The sequence below is a fragment of the Pan troglodytes genome, chromosome 23 (assembly GCF_028858775.2).
Source record: "Pan troglodytes isolate AG18354 chromosome 23, NHGRI_mPanTro3-v2.0_pri, whole genome shotgun sequence".
Classification (NCBI taxonomy): domain Eukaryota; kingdom Metazoa; phylum Chordata; class Mammalia; order Primates; family Hominidae; genus Pan; species Pan troglodytes.
This window is the reverse complement of record NC_086016.1, coordinates 59,378,293-59,394,212: the sequence shown is the minus strand read 5'-3', so window position 1 is coordinate 59,394,212 and position 15,920 is coordinate 59,378,293. Positions and strand designations below refer to the sequence as shown.

Genomic DNA, 15,920 nt, shown 5'->3' with positions numbered 1-15,920 from the left:
AGACAAGCATGCACACACACATGCACACGCACATGCACACATGCACGCACACACACGGACACACAGGCATGCACACACACATATGCAGACACACAGGCAGACACGCGCACACATGCACACACACACAAACTTGCATGAACACATGTGCAGAGCTTAGAATGGTCTATTATGCATGCAGGATACACATTCTGAACAAAGTAAATACACGTTAACCCAATATAAGTTAGCACCCAGAAATATACACTCTCTTGAATGAAAAATATCTTTAATAAAGGACCTTTAATTAAAAGTTCTTTAATCGTCTCAATCCAGAATCATGTGACCCAAATTTTTCTTGATTAGTCCATTCAGCTCCTGTAAGAATACAACTGTTGCACTCACTAAATATGTTGTTTAAGTAAATATAACTTAGGAATATACAGTATGTCTGATTTTCATATGCAAATCTTTTCCATAGATACAGATTAAGAAAAATATAGTGTGACACTTTTCAGAAAACATTTTTAATATTGTCAGATTCATTGAGATCTGAGGGTAGGAGTGGTCAGAGAGAAACATCAATTAGTACTAGAAAGAGAAAGTAACTGAAGGTATAGTGTAAATTCTTTCTATGTGTACATGATCCCAGAATCTAAATAATGATTAGGTTTTAAAATACATAGTTGACTATATGAGATCCATTTTTATGGCAACAATTCTGGCCTGTAATTGATATTCTCTCCAAAAAATTTAGTCAAAGAATTAGACAAACTCCATCTGTGATTTGAAAATATTAAATTTTGAATAGAAACACAGAATTTTAAGGTACAGTTTTAAATTTTGGTTGGCCTTACATCATTTTCCCAAACACAACCTTTTTGCTTTTTTTGAACTCCTGGGTGATCCTGAAATATGAATATTATTACATGCTCATTTGAAGTTCTGAATAAAATTAATGGAGAAGTGAATATTTATAAAAGTGTATTTAAAATATGCAAAATAATTATAATTTTTTCATAATATTTATAATTAAAATATTTGGATGCAATAATTTCAGCTGCAAGCATAGATTATTTTCCATATTACTGGAAGAGAGGCCTAAGGACTAGACCAGTTGTTTACCTTTTAAAATATATATATATATATATTTTAGGTTTCAAGAACAGGTGATATAATCCACACCCTGTATTAGGTATTCGTGACTCTAATACATTTTATATTTTGATACTGAGAAGAGTTTAATTCAATGTTTAAAACAGCAACAACGACAAGGGAAAACTTACACTTGCTTTGTGTACTGGTCCTTGGTAGTGATTTATAGGAAATTTCACATTCCTGGGACACACTGATGTCATCTAGAGCAACGGTAGCATTTGATGACAAAACAGTAGCTTCCAAAATTAACTATAATTACAGAAAGATAAAACTGTTAAAAACACATCACAAAAGTAATGTCTCACAATCATATTTCTTTGTGTAGAGGAACGCTATTTACATCTGTCCCATTCTCCAATCTAATTTTAGAAAACTGTTCTGACCAGAACATCCTAATTTAAATTTATAAAACCATAACTGCTTTGGCAGCGTCTTATGTACCTTAATGCCAAAGGTAACCTTGTTTCAATTAAAGTGGTAACATTCATCACGAGTGAAGGGCTCTCTTCTCATTGGAGCCATTAAGAGTCATATGCACTTATAATGAGCTCTTTGGGGTAATCAACTGTGTGACTTACAACTCAATTTAATTGAGATATGAATTGATTTGTAATCAGTGTGCTGAAGGCAATGATTTATTTCCATATTAAAATATTTAAATATTATATACATTCATACAAACATAATATATATTATATACATACACAGAAACATACTCACTGTAGTAAAGCACACATCAATAACCACATACAGTGGTTGATAATATTCATATGCTGAAGCACTCAGAGACATCTATTTAATTTTAGTTTATTCTGACGCTGAATAATGACTGATATAATTTGTTTTCTTTCTTGTTAATTACTCATATTATGTTGTTATTCCAAGAAGAAAAAAAGAGAGAGAGAGAGAGAAAGGAGGGAAAGGAAGAAGTAATTTATGCCAGGAATCTTATGAACCTGCATAGTGGACCACCAGTCCAGGACACAGACAGAAGGTACATTTCTATCCTATCAAGGAGGGTCTCCAATCTCCAGGATCATTAAATTTACTTGTGCCAGGGCTCAGAACATGCAATCTCAAAATACAACACCTTGGAGTCAGAACATGCTGTCCCAAAATATAGCACCTTGGAGTCCCTCTCTGCCTTCCCCTCTCTTTCCTTTGTGAGAGCCAGCCATAAAGGAATTATCCGGCTTACTTCTCCTCAAAATAGGTCATAAGAACCTCATTTAACTGGTGTCCTACCCTATCTATACCTGGATGAAAAAAACACTACACAGAGAGGCCCATAAAGATCTTTGCTGAGTTCTCTCCAAGTTTTTACAATGAGATCATATTCTTTCTGTCCATTTGTATTTCTTCATGATTGTCCATTCATTGTTGAACTTAAGCATAAACATAGAGAGTTTTCCCTGGTCTTCAGGCCTTTGTTTTTGAAGGCCCCTATGTCACATAAAATGTTAATAAATTTGTTATTTTTTTTCTTTTTAACCTCTCTTTTGTTATAGGGGTTCCAGCCATGTCCCTTGTGATGAGTGAGGAAACGGTATTACTTTTCCTCTCCTACATTTCGTATGATACATTCACTACCCTACATCATAAATGCTGAATAAGAAATAAGTATAAGATCCTAGGAGACTCAAAGAAGACACTTCATTATTTCTGCCAATAATGAGAGCTTGGGAAAAGATTTGGTGGAGAAGAAGTAATAGTAAGCCTCCATGATACCAAATTTTGTTGGGCAAAACATTTTACCTCGAGAAACTGAGGCAGCAATCGCAGCAAAAACACAGAGATGAGAAAGTGTATGGTGTGTTTAGAAAATGTTGATGGGTGTTAACGGAGTATAAGATTTTAAGAGAACAACAAATTAATCAGATAATAGATGGAGAGGAAAATTCCATGAGTTGGTACAGCTCAATTGGAGAGAAACTAGATAGCATTTGTTAAAAAGAAAAATTGCATAGACTATAAAAATTGAGTTAATTTCTTGGCATTTATCCTAGTGAGACACTCAAAGGTATACACATGAAGGCTTGTGCAGGAATGTTTATTTCAGTGCTGGTTTTGATGACAAATGACAGGAAAGAACTTACATGTGAATGAATCAATCAATAGTGAGAAATACTATACCAGTTAAAAATAATATCTATCGCCATGTGTCATTATGGAAAGAAATTCAACATGTGTTTTGGAGTAAAAAAATTAAGTTACAGAAAAATATTATAGTATAATATTACTTAGGCTGAAAACATACAATGGTTTAGATTTCCAAGTATATGTGGTACATTTATACATATTAAGTAAATAGAAAATGGACTGGAAGTAAAAATAAACTGGTATCTAAAGATACTCAAGATAAAATCTATGGTGGGTGATGAGGGTGGTCAGCAGGGACTGTTGCTTTATTTGCAATTTTTGATATTTAATGTGATGTACATAATTTTTTTTAAGATTCTGATTAGAGATGATTTCTGTAGAATCTTAAACTAAGAAATTTAGCCTTCATTCCAGAGGCAGAAAATAACATAGGTTTTGAAGAAGGATCTTGGTAAAATATACACAAGTATTGTACTTTAGAAATATATTGTGTTTAATACCATTAAGTGACTGTGATTTTTTTGGACAGCTTAACTTTTGAAAGAGTTTTTCTATATTCATTATTATAATACATCTTGCATTGATGTCAATTAAAATAGATGTTTAATTCTTCAGACTCATTAGACAAGCATTTGTTGACCATCATATTTGAAGGTCTGTGCTACTCAGAGAAAACTGGAGAAAAAAAAACACGACAGTTTGAGGCACTTCTCTATGCTCCTAAAGAGGTACACGCTCACATTATTTGAATGGAATGGGTGGGCCCTGGGATGAGGTGAAGTAAAATCCTGAGGTAGTCTTTAAAATGTGGTTACATTATTTTACCTGAAGGGACCCACCAGGTTCCTTTAGATATTCATATTAAAATGGAAAGATAAATCCAACTTCAAAAGCCAAATAAAAATAATATTAGGTCATCTATATTTTGCTTGCTTACTTCTACATAGTTAAATTCATAATTATACAATTAGAAATTGTAATTCTACCATTAATTAAAATCATACGAATTTTAAAATACAAGCAATTACTTCCTTCAAAAAATGTCTGTTACACCTGTAAATAATGACCATCTCATGGTTTCAAAATCACCTTGGCTGTTCCTATTTTTTATTGCTGGTTTTAACCAAACTGATATATACATATACATATACATATATATATGTATATATGTGTATATATGTATATATGTGTATATATGTATATATGTACGTGTATATATGTGTATATATGTATATACATAACCAAACTGATATATATACACATATATGTATATATGATATATATATCACATATATGTGTAAATATACTTATATTATATGATATATATATCACATATATGTATATATCATATATTATGATATATATCATATATATACGTATATACGTGTATATATGTGTATATATGTGTATATATGTATATATAACCAAACTGATATATACATATATGTATATATGATATATGTATCACATATATGTGTATATATATCATATATTATATGATATATAAGTATATACACGTATATATACGTATATACGTGTATATACGTATATATACACACACACACATATATATGTGTGTATATAAATACACACATATGTGTGTGTATTTATATACACCTATAGCCACATATATATGTGTGTGTGTATATATATGTGTGTGTGTGTATATATACACATATATATATATACACATATATATATATATATATATATATATATATATATATATATAAAATGTTGTGACCAATTCCCTTTCGGAACTACAGTCAGCATCAATTGGTAATCAGTAAGTGAGAAAGAGGTCACTCAGAAGAGCTGTTTCAACCACAGATGGAGGAAGAGTGAAAACCTCATTTGATAAAATTCTCAAGGTAATTGAATAATTTACATTTTAAATTGAATTAGATGACTCACTCTTCTAAAACTATTTTTTGGGATCTTGTTGATTTTTGTTTTATTCAATTATATTATTCCTTCTATGAACAAAATAATTTCTTGCTTTTAGGAACCACAAAAATTCATAAATGTTCATAATCAAGTGATTACTTTTTACAAGCGCAAAACTCAGGTGCTTTTCCAGACAAATACGCAATTAACATAGAAATCTTGTTTTCAAAAAAAATAACAGGAGCAAAAAATGAATATGAATCCAAGAGAAAATAGAGATATAGTAAGAAGGAGTAGAGAGTAGTAGGAATATATTAATTTTTGAAGAATGATGATGGTATCAATAATAAGAGCAGCAGCCACCTTTTATTTAGCACTTACTATATGCCAGTCACATTCACTTGTTTTAATCCTGTGAAGATGATGCTATTTTCGTCTTATTTTAAGGTGAAAGAAACAGAAGATTAGAGAATAGAAGTAATTGGTTGAATGTCACATGTCAAGTAAGAAAAATATGTAAGCTGAGCCATTAATGATTATACTATCTTGCATCTCTCTAATGAAATAAAGAGATAACTGGGCTTTAGTGGATGCTGCAGAATAGGGCTGTCTGGAGAAACAAGATTTCATGCAGCTCTAGATTAAGCAGGCCAAGGACACAGCAACTTTACGGAGACCCGATCACCTTTTACTTTTGTGTTATGAATCTTACCCTTCACTGAATCGTCAAATAATGTCAGGAAATTGTTATTGATTTATATCATTGACTCCGATAAAGAGAGAACATGGTATCCATCATTGTGTGAAATTTCACAAAAGGTTCATTTCAAAATGAAATCTAAAATATGATACAATTACATTTTAATGGGAAGCTCGAAGAAAGTAGAGCAACTTGAAATCAATGGACTACTCAGAAAAAGTGCCACCTTGAGATACTAAAACAGCACAACAGTTGGGGGGAAAAGAAATATTAAAAGAATCTATTTGTGTGAAAAGCTGAACATAGCAAGTGAGCAGGCCAAGTTAAAACAGATTTGAAAAATACTATTAACTCTTTGACCTAAATTTTTCCAATAAACTCTCACAAGAAATAGAGGGAATATTGAAATGTCATTAATTTGCTGTTCTTACAGAGAAAACAGTAAACCTAATTCTTTGCCAGCAGGAACAGCAAATGCCCTACCTAACTAGGGGTGCTTATTTGCTATGAAACCCAAAGCAATCTGTATTCTGTTATACTGTCTACAATTGACATCAAAAGAACCACACTGAATCAGAATTTCATGGCTAAAAGGGAACACAGAGGTCACGTGATTTGATGTCTTTCTTCTTTCCAATATTTGGACTGGATTACACTGTACTGTATAAATATGTTCAGAGCTTAGTCACGTAGAACTGAAAGCTAGACTATGACTAAGGTCACACTTAAATGATTCAGGCTACTAATCTTAAATCCTAGCCTATATCCAAGAAGACAAACTTTAAATATTTGAATATTTAAAAAGCTAGATTAACTATTTGTAGGTAGAAATACTTTTTCATTTGTTGTCGATAAAAGAACAAAGTAGAACTGTACCTAGCTAGAATCCTCATGTATATTTTCATATCTTTAAAAATACACTCAGAGAAATCAGGTTAAAGCCAGCATAATATTAGCATCTTTTTTTTTTTCTGCAGAGGATAAGAAATGGGATGGAGAGAGATACAAGGAAGACAAAAGTTGCATCTTCATAAGCAAACAAACTTTAACATTATAAGCAAACAAAATGTTAACATTAGTTAATCCTGAGCTGTATTTAGGTATTTGTTTCTCTCTGTTTTAACTACTAGTTAGAAATATTTAATAGTAAATATATGCAATACTCATGGATTAAATATTACCATGTATGTATCTGTGTAAGTGTATCTATTTTTATATATTGTGTATGTATAAAATCCAGACTGATTCACAGCAGAACATCAATGCAAGTCCACAGTTCCTTATCTAAAGTCTTTGGGGCCAGATGAGTTTTGAAATGTGAACAGCTCAGAGCTGAGAATGGTAACATAACACCGAGAGTGTTTATTACATGACACCCTCTGGGAGATTGGGGGCAGCACTGTTTAATCAAACCTATCATGAAATCAGCTGCCTAAAGGCCTCACAGTGGTTCAGGGCAGCTTGGGTTTTGCCTCTAAACTCATTTTGAAAAAGCTTATTGCTTTCCAAACTTAATTTTCTAAATTGCTGATTGGATATTATAGGGCTGTCATGGGCTTCTTGAGAGTGAAATGTGAGGGGATGTTTTTTCCTTATTTTTCTTTTACTCATCTGTAGTTTCCAAAATAAATGTGTGCTGTAGCCAACTCATAGGCAGATTAAGTGGGGAGGCACAGAGGAAAAGTCTTAGCTTCTCTGGGGTGAATTCAATGTGACCGAGGCCTCGAAAGAACTCAGCATTGAGGCTGATTGGAGAGAAAAAGCAACACAAGGTGCTGAGCCACCAGCAGGGAGATGAAGGGAGAGGAAGGAGCAGGGCTGGGTTAGAAACCCTCACACATCCATTGCAGCCAAATCACAGAATCTAACCAAACCACTGCCCATCTACAAACTAGTTAATATGCCCCCAGATAATAAGGGATAGTCTCCATTTGCACTGCAAAGCAAAACCATTACTATATCCAAAAAGGAGAACATTAAAGAGAAAACAAAAATTGCATTCACTGAAACTCTTCAGTAATGCTGATGGGTCCATGAGAGCTTCCAGCTGTAGACAGAAATGGCATGTGTTTCAACTCATATTTCTAAATTACTTACTGCTAGAAAGAACATTCTATTTTCTTCTCAATATGTCAATTAATGACAAACTCTGAACGATCTTCTTGGTGAGTTTCATTCTAACTAAAAGCAAACCGAATGAAAACATTTTTCTATAGAATATAAATGCAGGAGGCAAAAGATCAAATTGTTCTGATTTCATTGCCCTGCTCCTTGCAATGGAGATTGACACCAAAATGATTCCATGACCAGCCTTTGTGTGAAATGCTTCCCAATTAAGAGCTGCTAGTATTCATGATGTCTTTGTCCATTAAATATGAGAATAGAATAAATTGATCTTTGAGAAGGGACGTTGGGGACCTTCACTGAGTAAATAAGCCTTTAATGATCAAGCCTAGAGTTCTGATCAAGCGGGAATTCCCTTTATAAAACAGAGAACACTAAGATTTATTGAGTGTCTACTATTTCCAGACAATATCCAAGGAATAACTACAGCAATAAAAACAGCTGAATTCTGTGTTTGTGCCAGATTTGCTTCCATGTGCTTTACAAGTATACACCATATAATCCTCACAATAACTGTATAAAGTAGAGAACAGTAATTGATTACAGTTGATGCTTATGCCCTAGTCTTCCTGCTTTCATGGGGAGGTGGTTCACTGTAGTAACATTGCTGTTACTTACCCCTCACTCCGTGGGAGGAGGAAGATTTACCTGACTGTGAAGTTAGAAGAGTAACCTGGGGGAGCTCGATTCATCCTCTTCTCCCATTCAACACCCACTATTGGGAGCCAGCCTGTCCTCAGGAGGCATGCACACTGATATTATCTCTGGCTAAAGGTAAGAGACTTCACCTAGAGTATGAGCTCTATATTTCTCCAGCACAGTCAATTGTCCTCTGGGTAATTCTATTTATTCTAAGATCAAGCATTATTTTAAATAAGTGACTCTACATTCTAAAGCCATCTGCTCCAAAATATGTATTCTCTACGTGTTTAACCTCTATATTTATCTCAATTTGTTCAGAAATGAGGATGAGATGACCTTAAATCCCCAACTATTATCCTCACACCCCACTAATGAAAGAGGCATAGAGGGCTTCGGTAACTTCCCTATAATCATACACTTTTTTGTTTTTGTTTTTTTAAGATGGAGTCTCACTCTGTTGCCCAGGCTGCAGTGCAGTGGCACCATGTCGGCTCACTGCAACTTCCACCTCCCAGGTTCAAGTGCTTCTCCTGCCTCAGCCTCCAGAGTAGCTGGGACTACAAGCACGTGCCACCATGCCCGGCTAATTTTTTGTATTTTTTGTAGAGTTGGGGTTTCACCGTGTTACTCAGGATGGTCTCGATCTCCTGATCTCGTGATCCACCCACCTCAGCCTCCCAAAGCGCTGGGATTACAGGCATGAGCCACCACCCCCAACCCTTTAACTTGAACCCAAGTTTCCAGAGCCCATGTTCATGGCTGCCATTTTAGCTATATTATCTTTAATATTCAGACTCCCCTGGAGTATTGCTTTTATCATCACTGGTTTTCACACATTAGGAAATTTGATGCACAAAGACAATATTTACACAGTCACTTAGCAACCAATGAGCAGAGCAGAGACTAAAACTCAGACCACTGACTCCAAAACAGTGTGCTTTACACCATATTCCACTCCATCCAATCTAGATTCCAAAATAGCTCTTTTCAAATGTCATCCAGAAGACTTACATACAGGAAGGTAGAAATTAGAACACCCATTTGACAAGATACAATTGCCTTCTTTTATTATTATATTTTATTAATACATAGTAGTTGTACATATTTATGGGGTAAATGTGATATTTTGATACATGCATATAATGTGTCACTATCAAATAAAGGTAATTGGGATACCATCTCCTCACACACTTCTCATTTCTTTGTGTTGGGAACGCTCCAAATCTTATCCCCTAAATATTTTGAAATACACAATAACCTGTTATAATTGCCCTACTGTGCTATCAAACACTACAGCTTATTTCTTCTATCTAACTACATTTTTTAACCATTAACAAACCTCCCTTCCTAACCTCCTCCTCCCCACCTTTCTCAGCCTCTAGTAACCACCATTCTCCTCTCTACCTCCATGAGATCAACATTTTAGTTCCCACACATGAGTGAGAACCTGCCATATTTGTCCTTCTGTGCCTGGCTTATTTCACTTTGTATAATGTCCTCCAGTTCCCAAAGGTGGATAACATTCTCAATGTTACCAGGCAGCAGAAAGTGAGGCAATAGGATTAAAATATTACAGCCCTCGTCAGACTTTTTTCACTACATCATATAATCCAATGTCTTCACTTAGAAATGATTTTAAGTTACTCTTCTCTCTGCCATCTTATTCATTTCTTATCTCCATTTTTGCTACTATTCTACACGTCTTAAGTGCATAGTCAAAACAACCTCTCTACTCATCACAGATCATGTGTTTGATCTCTGAATGTGTTTGCTTCATTAATGTTGAATAAATTCATGAGCTGCGTGTGTTATTTTGTTATCTGAAAGGATTAGCATTAAATAAGTGTCTTCTGTTGCATTGTATTAATTTCATATGTGCTCACCTGAAAAGGTATGAGCTATGTGTGTTATATTGTTATCTGAAAGGATTAGCATTAAATAAGTGTCTTCTGTTGAGTTGTATTAATTTCGTATGTGCTTACCTGAAAAGGTAGAGTAGATTCTCCCGCTTCTGCAATGAGATCAATTTTTGCGTGGCTCCACTGAGATTCGGAGAATCTGATTATTTTGCCTTGCTTTTGCAAGTTTCCATCTAGAGACGTTCTTGTAAAAACTGAGAGATTTGAATGTTGAGACAAATGATACCAAAACTGCACCTGTTGAAAACATGTTTTCAATGATATAAATATTCCATTGACCTGTCTCTGGTAGTTTTTCCTATAATTTGAAATATTCCTGACCTCAGGTGATCTGCCTGCCTCGGCCTCCCAAAGTGCTGGGATTACAGGCATGAAACACCATCTCTACTAATAATACAAAAAAAATTAGCCGGGTGTGGTAGTGCACGCGTGTAATCCCAGCTATTCGGAAGGCTGAGGTAGAAGAATCGCTTGAACCCAGAAGGTGGGGAGGTTGCAGTGAGCTGAGATCATGCCATTGCACTCCAGCCTGGGCAACAAGAGCGAGACTCCATCTCAAAAAACAAAACAAAACAAAACAACAACAACAAACAACAACAACAACAACAACAACAAATATATATATATATATATATATATATATATATATATATATATATATATATATATATTCCAAACAACTTCTGTGTTAAATATAATCTTCTCAATTCTCCTTTCCCCCAGATGTGTAACCCAGTCATGGGCAGTACCACTGTTTCCATGGAGGTTTCCAGAATCCTTCTCTCTGGCTTCTTACAAATATGAGAGGTACACGTTGAGACTCAACGTTACAAAATCAAGTATTACTATACAAATTTGATGTTTCAAACAAGAAAAACTTTCCTTAAAAATTATTTTCTTAGGTTAATTTTAAAAACTGTAATTAATACTTTATATCAATTTAGTCTCTGTGGTAACATTAACAAACAATGGGGAAGCTCACAGGATACTGTTCATCAATAATTGAGCCAAGTAAGACAACGTTCTTTGAGGGTAGGGAGGCTTAATCATTTCACTTCCTATTCACCATCAATAATGACACAATCTAAAGGTTTGATGGCTTAACTACATAGTGAAGAGAATAGAGAGGATTATGCCAGGTGCTGATAGCAGTAGGCCTAACATGAAATTGCGTACTGTTATTGATTCAACCAATATTTACTGACCACTTTCTAAGTACCTGGAGCTGTGTGAGGCAAAAATTAATTCCCTCAATGTTGTCTGGATGATTCATTCTGTAAAATATGTCCACAAAACCTCCATTAAAACAAGTTCAGGTACGCTGCAGTCAAATTTTTTTGCTTCTTCTCATTATCATATAACAGGTCCTAAGGCTGTATGTTTTAAAGAAAAACCCAACATTTAAAGATGAGGTCCCACAAAAGTGGAATACTTCTCTTTAGATTCAGTGACATTTTTCAGGTTCATTATATTTTAAATTCTTTTTAAAAAATGTTTTCCCATTCACCATTGTGCTTTTATACTGATACATGGACAGATACTAGTGTATATATAGGCAAGCCATGTATTTCACTGTTGGGACCCAATTCCAATGATGAATGTTGACCAAAAAAATGTTTTAAATGCTTTTTTAAAAAAATTGTTCATTTTAAAACACCAAGCATCTATTTGGTACACATCTTTATCAATGTCTACTTAATTGTGATCACCTGATTTAAAAATTCTGATTGTTTATTTCATTTCAGATTTTATTACTGTGCTTACCTTAATTCACACCTTGACAGGTGAGTTAGAAACAAAAATAATGGAAATGTTTAATTAAATTCCATGGAAAGAGAGGATTCATGTTTCTCAACTGCGATTACATTTTAGATCCCTGCTGTAAGTTTCACTATGTCCCAAGCCTGTAAATATGCAAAACAGAGCTTTAAACCTAGTTGTACAAGAGATGTGCATGTCCCATCAGAATTTTGAGCTGTCAAACTGTTACTCAGTATATCACCAGTGTGAAGTTATTTTAATAGTGTATTAAGTATAAATGCCAACGGGATCCATAGTCAATGGGATAAGAGCTCAGAACTTATATTTAATTTACTTTTTTAATAGAATTTGCATTATGCAGACTTAAATTCTTAAGTTATTAAATACCAAGGAATGTTCCATTATCTTTTGAATTTTTGAGGGTGAAATCACTGAACAAAAGTTATTGATACAGCCCACAAATTTTTTTAATTCATTGTTTTTCCTTTTTACTTTTATTTTAGGTTCGGGGTACATGTGAAGATTTGTTACATAGGCAAACACGTGTCACGGGGACTTGTACAGATTATTTCATCACCCAGGTACTAAGCATTGTACCCAATAGTTATCTTTTCTGCTCCTCTACCTCCTCCACCCTCCCCCCTAAAGTAGACCCCCGTGTCTGTTGTTTCCTTCTTTGTGTTCATTGTTTTTATTATTTAGCTCCCAACTTGTAAGTGAGAACATGCGGTATTTGGTTTCCTTTTCCTGTGTTAGTTTGCTAAGGATAATGGCCTCCAGCTCCATCCATGTTCCCACAAAAGACATGATCTTGTTCTTTTTTTATGGCTGCATATTCCGCAGTACATATGTACCACTCTTTCTTTATCCAATCTGTCATTGATGGGCATCTAGGTTGATTCCATATCCTTGCTATTGTAAATAGCGCTGCAATGACCATTCACATACATGTGAATGTATCTTTATGATAGAATGATGTCTTTTTTTTTTTTTTTAGACAGGGTTTCACTCCAGTTGTTCAGGCTGGAGTGCAGTGGCATGATCACGGCTCACTGCAGCCTCAAACTCCTGAGCTCAGGTAATTCTCCCACCTCAGCCTTCTCAGTAATTGGGACTACAGGCTTGCACCACCACACCCAGCTAATTTTTTTTTTTAATTTTTAGTAGAGATGAGGGTTTCACCATGTTACCCAGACTGGTCTTAAACTCCTGGACTCAAGCACTCCACCCACCTCAGCTGCCCAAAGTACTGGGATTACAGGCATGAGCCACTGCACCTGACCTACAGTAGAAAAATTTCTAGTACTGTAGGTATATGTACCCAGTAATGGGATTGCTGGGTGGAATAGTAGCTCTGCTTTTAGCTCTTTGCGGAGTTGCCATACTGCTTTCTGCAATGGTTGAACTAATCTACACTCCTATCAACAGTGTATAAGCATACTTTTTTCTCCACAACCTTGCCGGCATGTTATTTTTTGACATTTTAATAATGGCCATTCTGACTGGTGTGAGATGATATCTCATTGTGGTTTTGATTTGAATTTCTCCAATGATCAATTTTAAGTTATTGATACAAGCTGTGACTTCACATAAGTAGTACTCAAGTATGGAAACTCTGTGCCTCTCAACCTGGTACATGCCAGTAGCAGAACACTAAACCTTAAACTCCAAATCATGAAACGTGTCATAAATTCCTCACAGAACTTATTATAGTAATTTGTATTTTCTAAGTATTCAGTTAATTGCATTAAAAAAAGAAGAAAGAAATGAGAAGACTGTCAGTAAATGCTTATAAACATTCAGAAATATATATAGAGAAAGTAACAGAGAGAGAGAGAGAGAGAGGAAAGAGAGGAAGAAAGATAATCTATTCTATGTCAAAAAAATGTATAAGGCATTACAGGTCTTTAGGGACCTTTGAGTCTTTTGGAGGAAGAGTGGCAAAAGAAAATGAACATTTAATTATAATGAGCATAACTACAAAATTGTGAAAATAGTGTGGCTGTTAAATTTAAATTAATTAAAATTAAACAAAGTGAAAAATTCATTTTCTCAGTTATGGTTTTGTTTTTGTTGTTGTTGTTGTTGTTCTTGAGACAGAGTTTCACTCTGTTGCCCAGGCTGGAGTGCAGTGGCATGATCACGGCTCACTGCAGCCTCCACTTCCTGGGTTCAAGTGATTCTCCTGCCTCAGCCTCCAGAGTAGCTGGGACTACAGGCACGTGCCACCACACCCAGCTAATTTTTGTATTTTTAGTAGCGATGGGGTTTTACCATGTTGGCCAGGATGATCTCGATCTCCTGACCTTGTGATCCGCCTGCCTCAGCCTCCCAAAGTGCTGGGATTACAGGCCAGAGCCACTGCGCCCGGCCTCTCAGTTGTTTTAAGTGCTCAATAGCTCTATGTAGCCAGTAGCTACTATACTTAACATAGGGAACATTGTCCATCATCCCAGAATGTTGCATGAAACAGGTCTGCAAAGCATGTACGTGAAAATTACACCAAACATTCAAATTTTATTTACTACTTGATCATTTTTAAAGGAAATTTTCTTGATGCATGCCTGCTTCATTCAAAACAAGTTAAGTAAAATGTTAATAAAAAGGGCTTGCTTTTATTTTTATTGGGTCTCCACTAAGGCAGATTTTATATATAGTATGACTATTCAAGACTTTGAATCACTGCATTCAAGAGAATTTCATGTGGTTAAAAAAGTTTCCAACAAACAGTTCTTTCTGAATATTGAAGATAAAAATGGAAGCTCCAATTATTTCATTTTTAATTGTATCCTTATGATTTTAAATTATTTCTATTTTTAAAAAAATATATATGTATACATTAAATCATATATTTTACTACCAAAGGAAAGAACATCTGGTGATTTACACCAGTTACTGCATATGGATGAGTACCTAAGCTGGAGAGGGGGTGATAGTCTTAGTTCCATTGGCTCTCGTGTCTGTACAGTGCCTCTGGGACCTTGGGCTCTCTGATACTTCAGTCTGGGACACCCAAGATCATGATTCCGAGGTTCAAAATGAATTCTTCCTTATTTTTCTGTTTTCTTTCTTTCTTTTTTTTTAATTTTGATCATCTCCTGTTGAAACCCTCCTCTTCAAATTTCCTGCCAATTTTCTCAACTTCCCTATGGACTTTGTTCTAATTCCTTCTCAATCTCAGAGCTCCTTGGTCAGATCTTCATGGCCATTCTCGATTTTACTCCAAACCCTCAGCCACCTCTGCCTTCTCTGCTTCACATCAGACCCCTTATGCCTTCCTCAGTCTGCTTATTGCCACACTTGCTGCACCTTTATAAGATCTAGAATACGAAGATACAGAAGGACAAGAATAGCCAAAAAAGCAAAATAAATAAATGGGAGAAAAGAAAAAAAAACAAGCTAAGATATCTATAGCTCCTCAAAATTCAGCTGGGAATAAGTATATATTGAAAGAGGGGATCATTCATCACATACATAAACACACAGACACACACACACATCCCTCACCATTACCATAGTGATTTTTATTGCTCCTAGTCAGTTATGCTTTTTCCTGGGCATTCTTTTCCTGAACAAGCTTGTGTTGAGGTTTAGAATCTTCAATAAAACAGAATCTGTTTTTCCCGTTTAAATGATTAATCTTTATGTGCTTT

General features: G+C 34.9%; 1 protein-coding gene across 1 annotated transcript in view; it reads right to left on the bottom strand.

Annotated features, from left to right (window-relative positions):
• Nucleotides 1-278: 278 nt before the first annotated feature.
• LOC129138429 (MAM and LDL-receptor class A domain-containing protein 1-like) overlaps nucleotides 279-15,920 on the bottom strand; it is a 37,364-nt gene continuing 21,722 nt past the window's right edge. The window contains exons 6-8 of the mRNA XM_054675510.2: nucleotides 10,570-10,743; nucleotides 1,263-1,383; nucleotides 279-354 (exon numbers count right to left, since the gene is read on the bottom strand). Coding sequence (XP_054531485.1) covers nucleotides 353-354; nucleotides 1,263-1,383; nucleotides 10,570-10,743 — 297 coding nt within the window. The 3' untranslated portion in view covers nucleotides 279-352. The remainder of the gene's footprint in view (nucleotides 355-1,262; nucleotides 1,384-10,569; nucleotides 10,744-15,920) is intronic.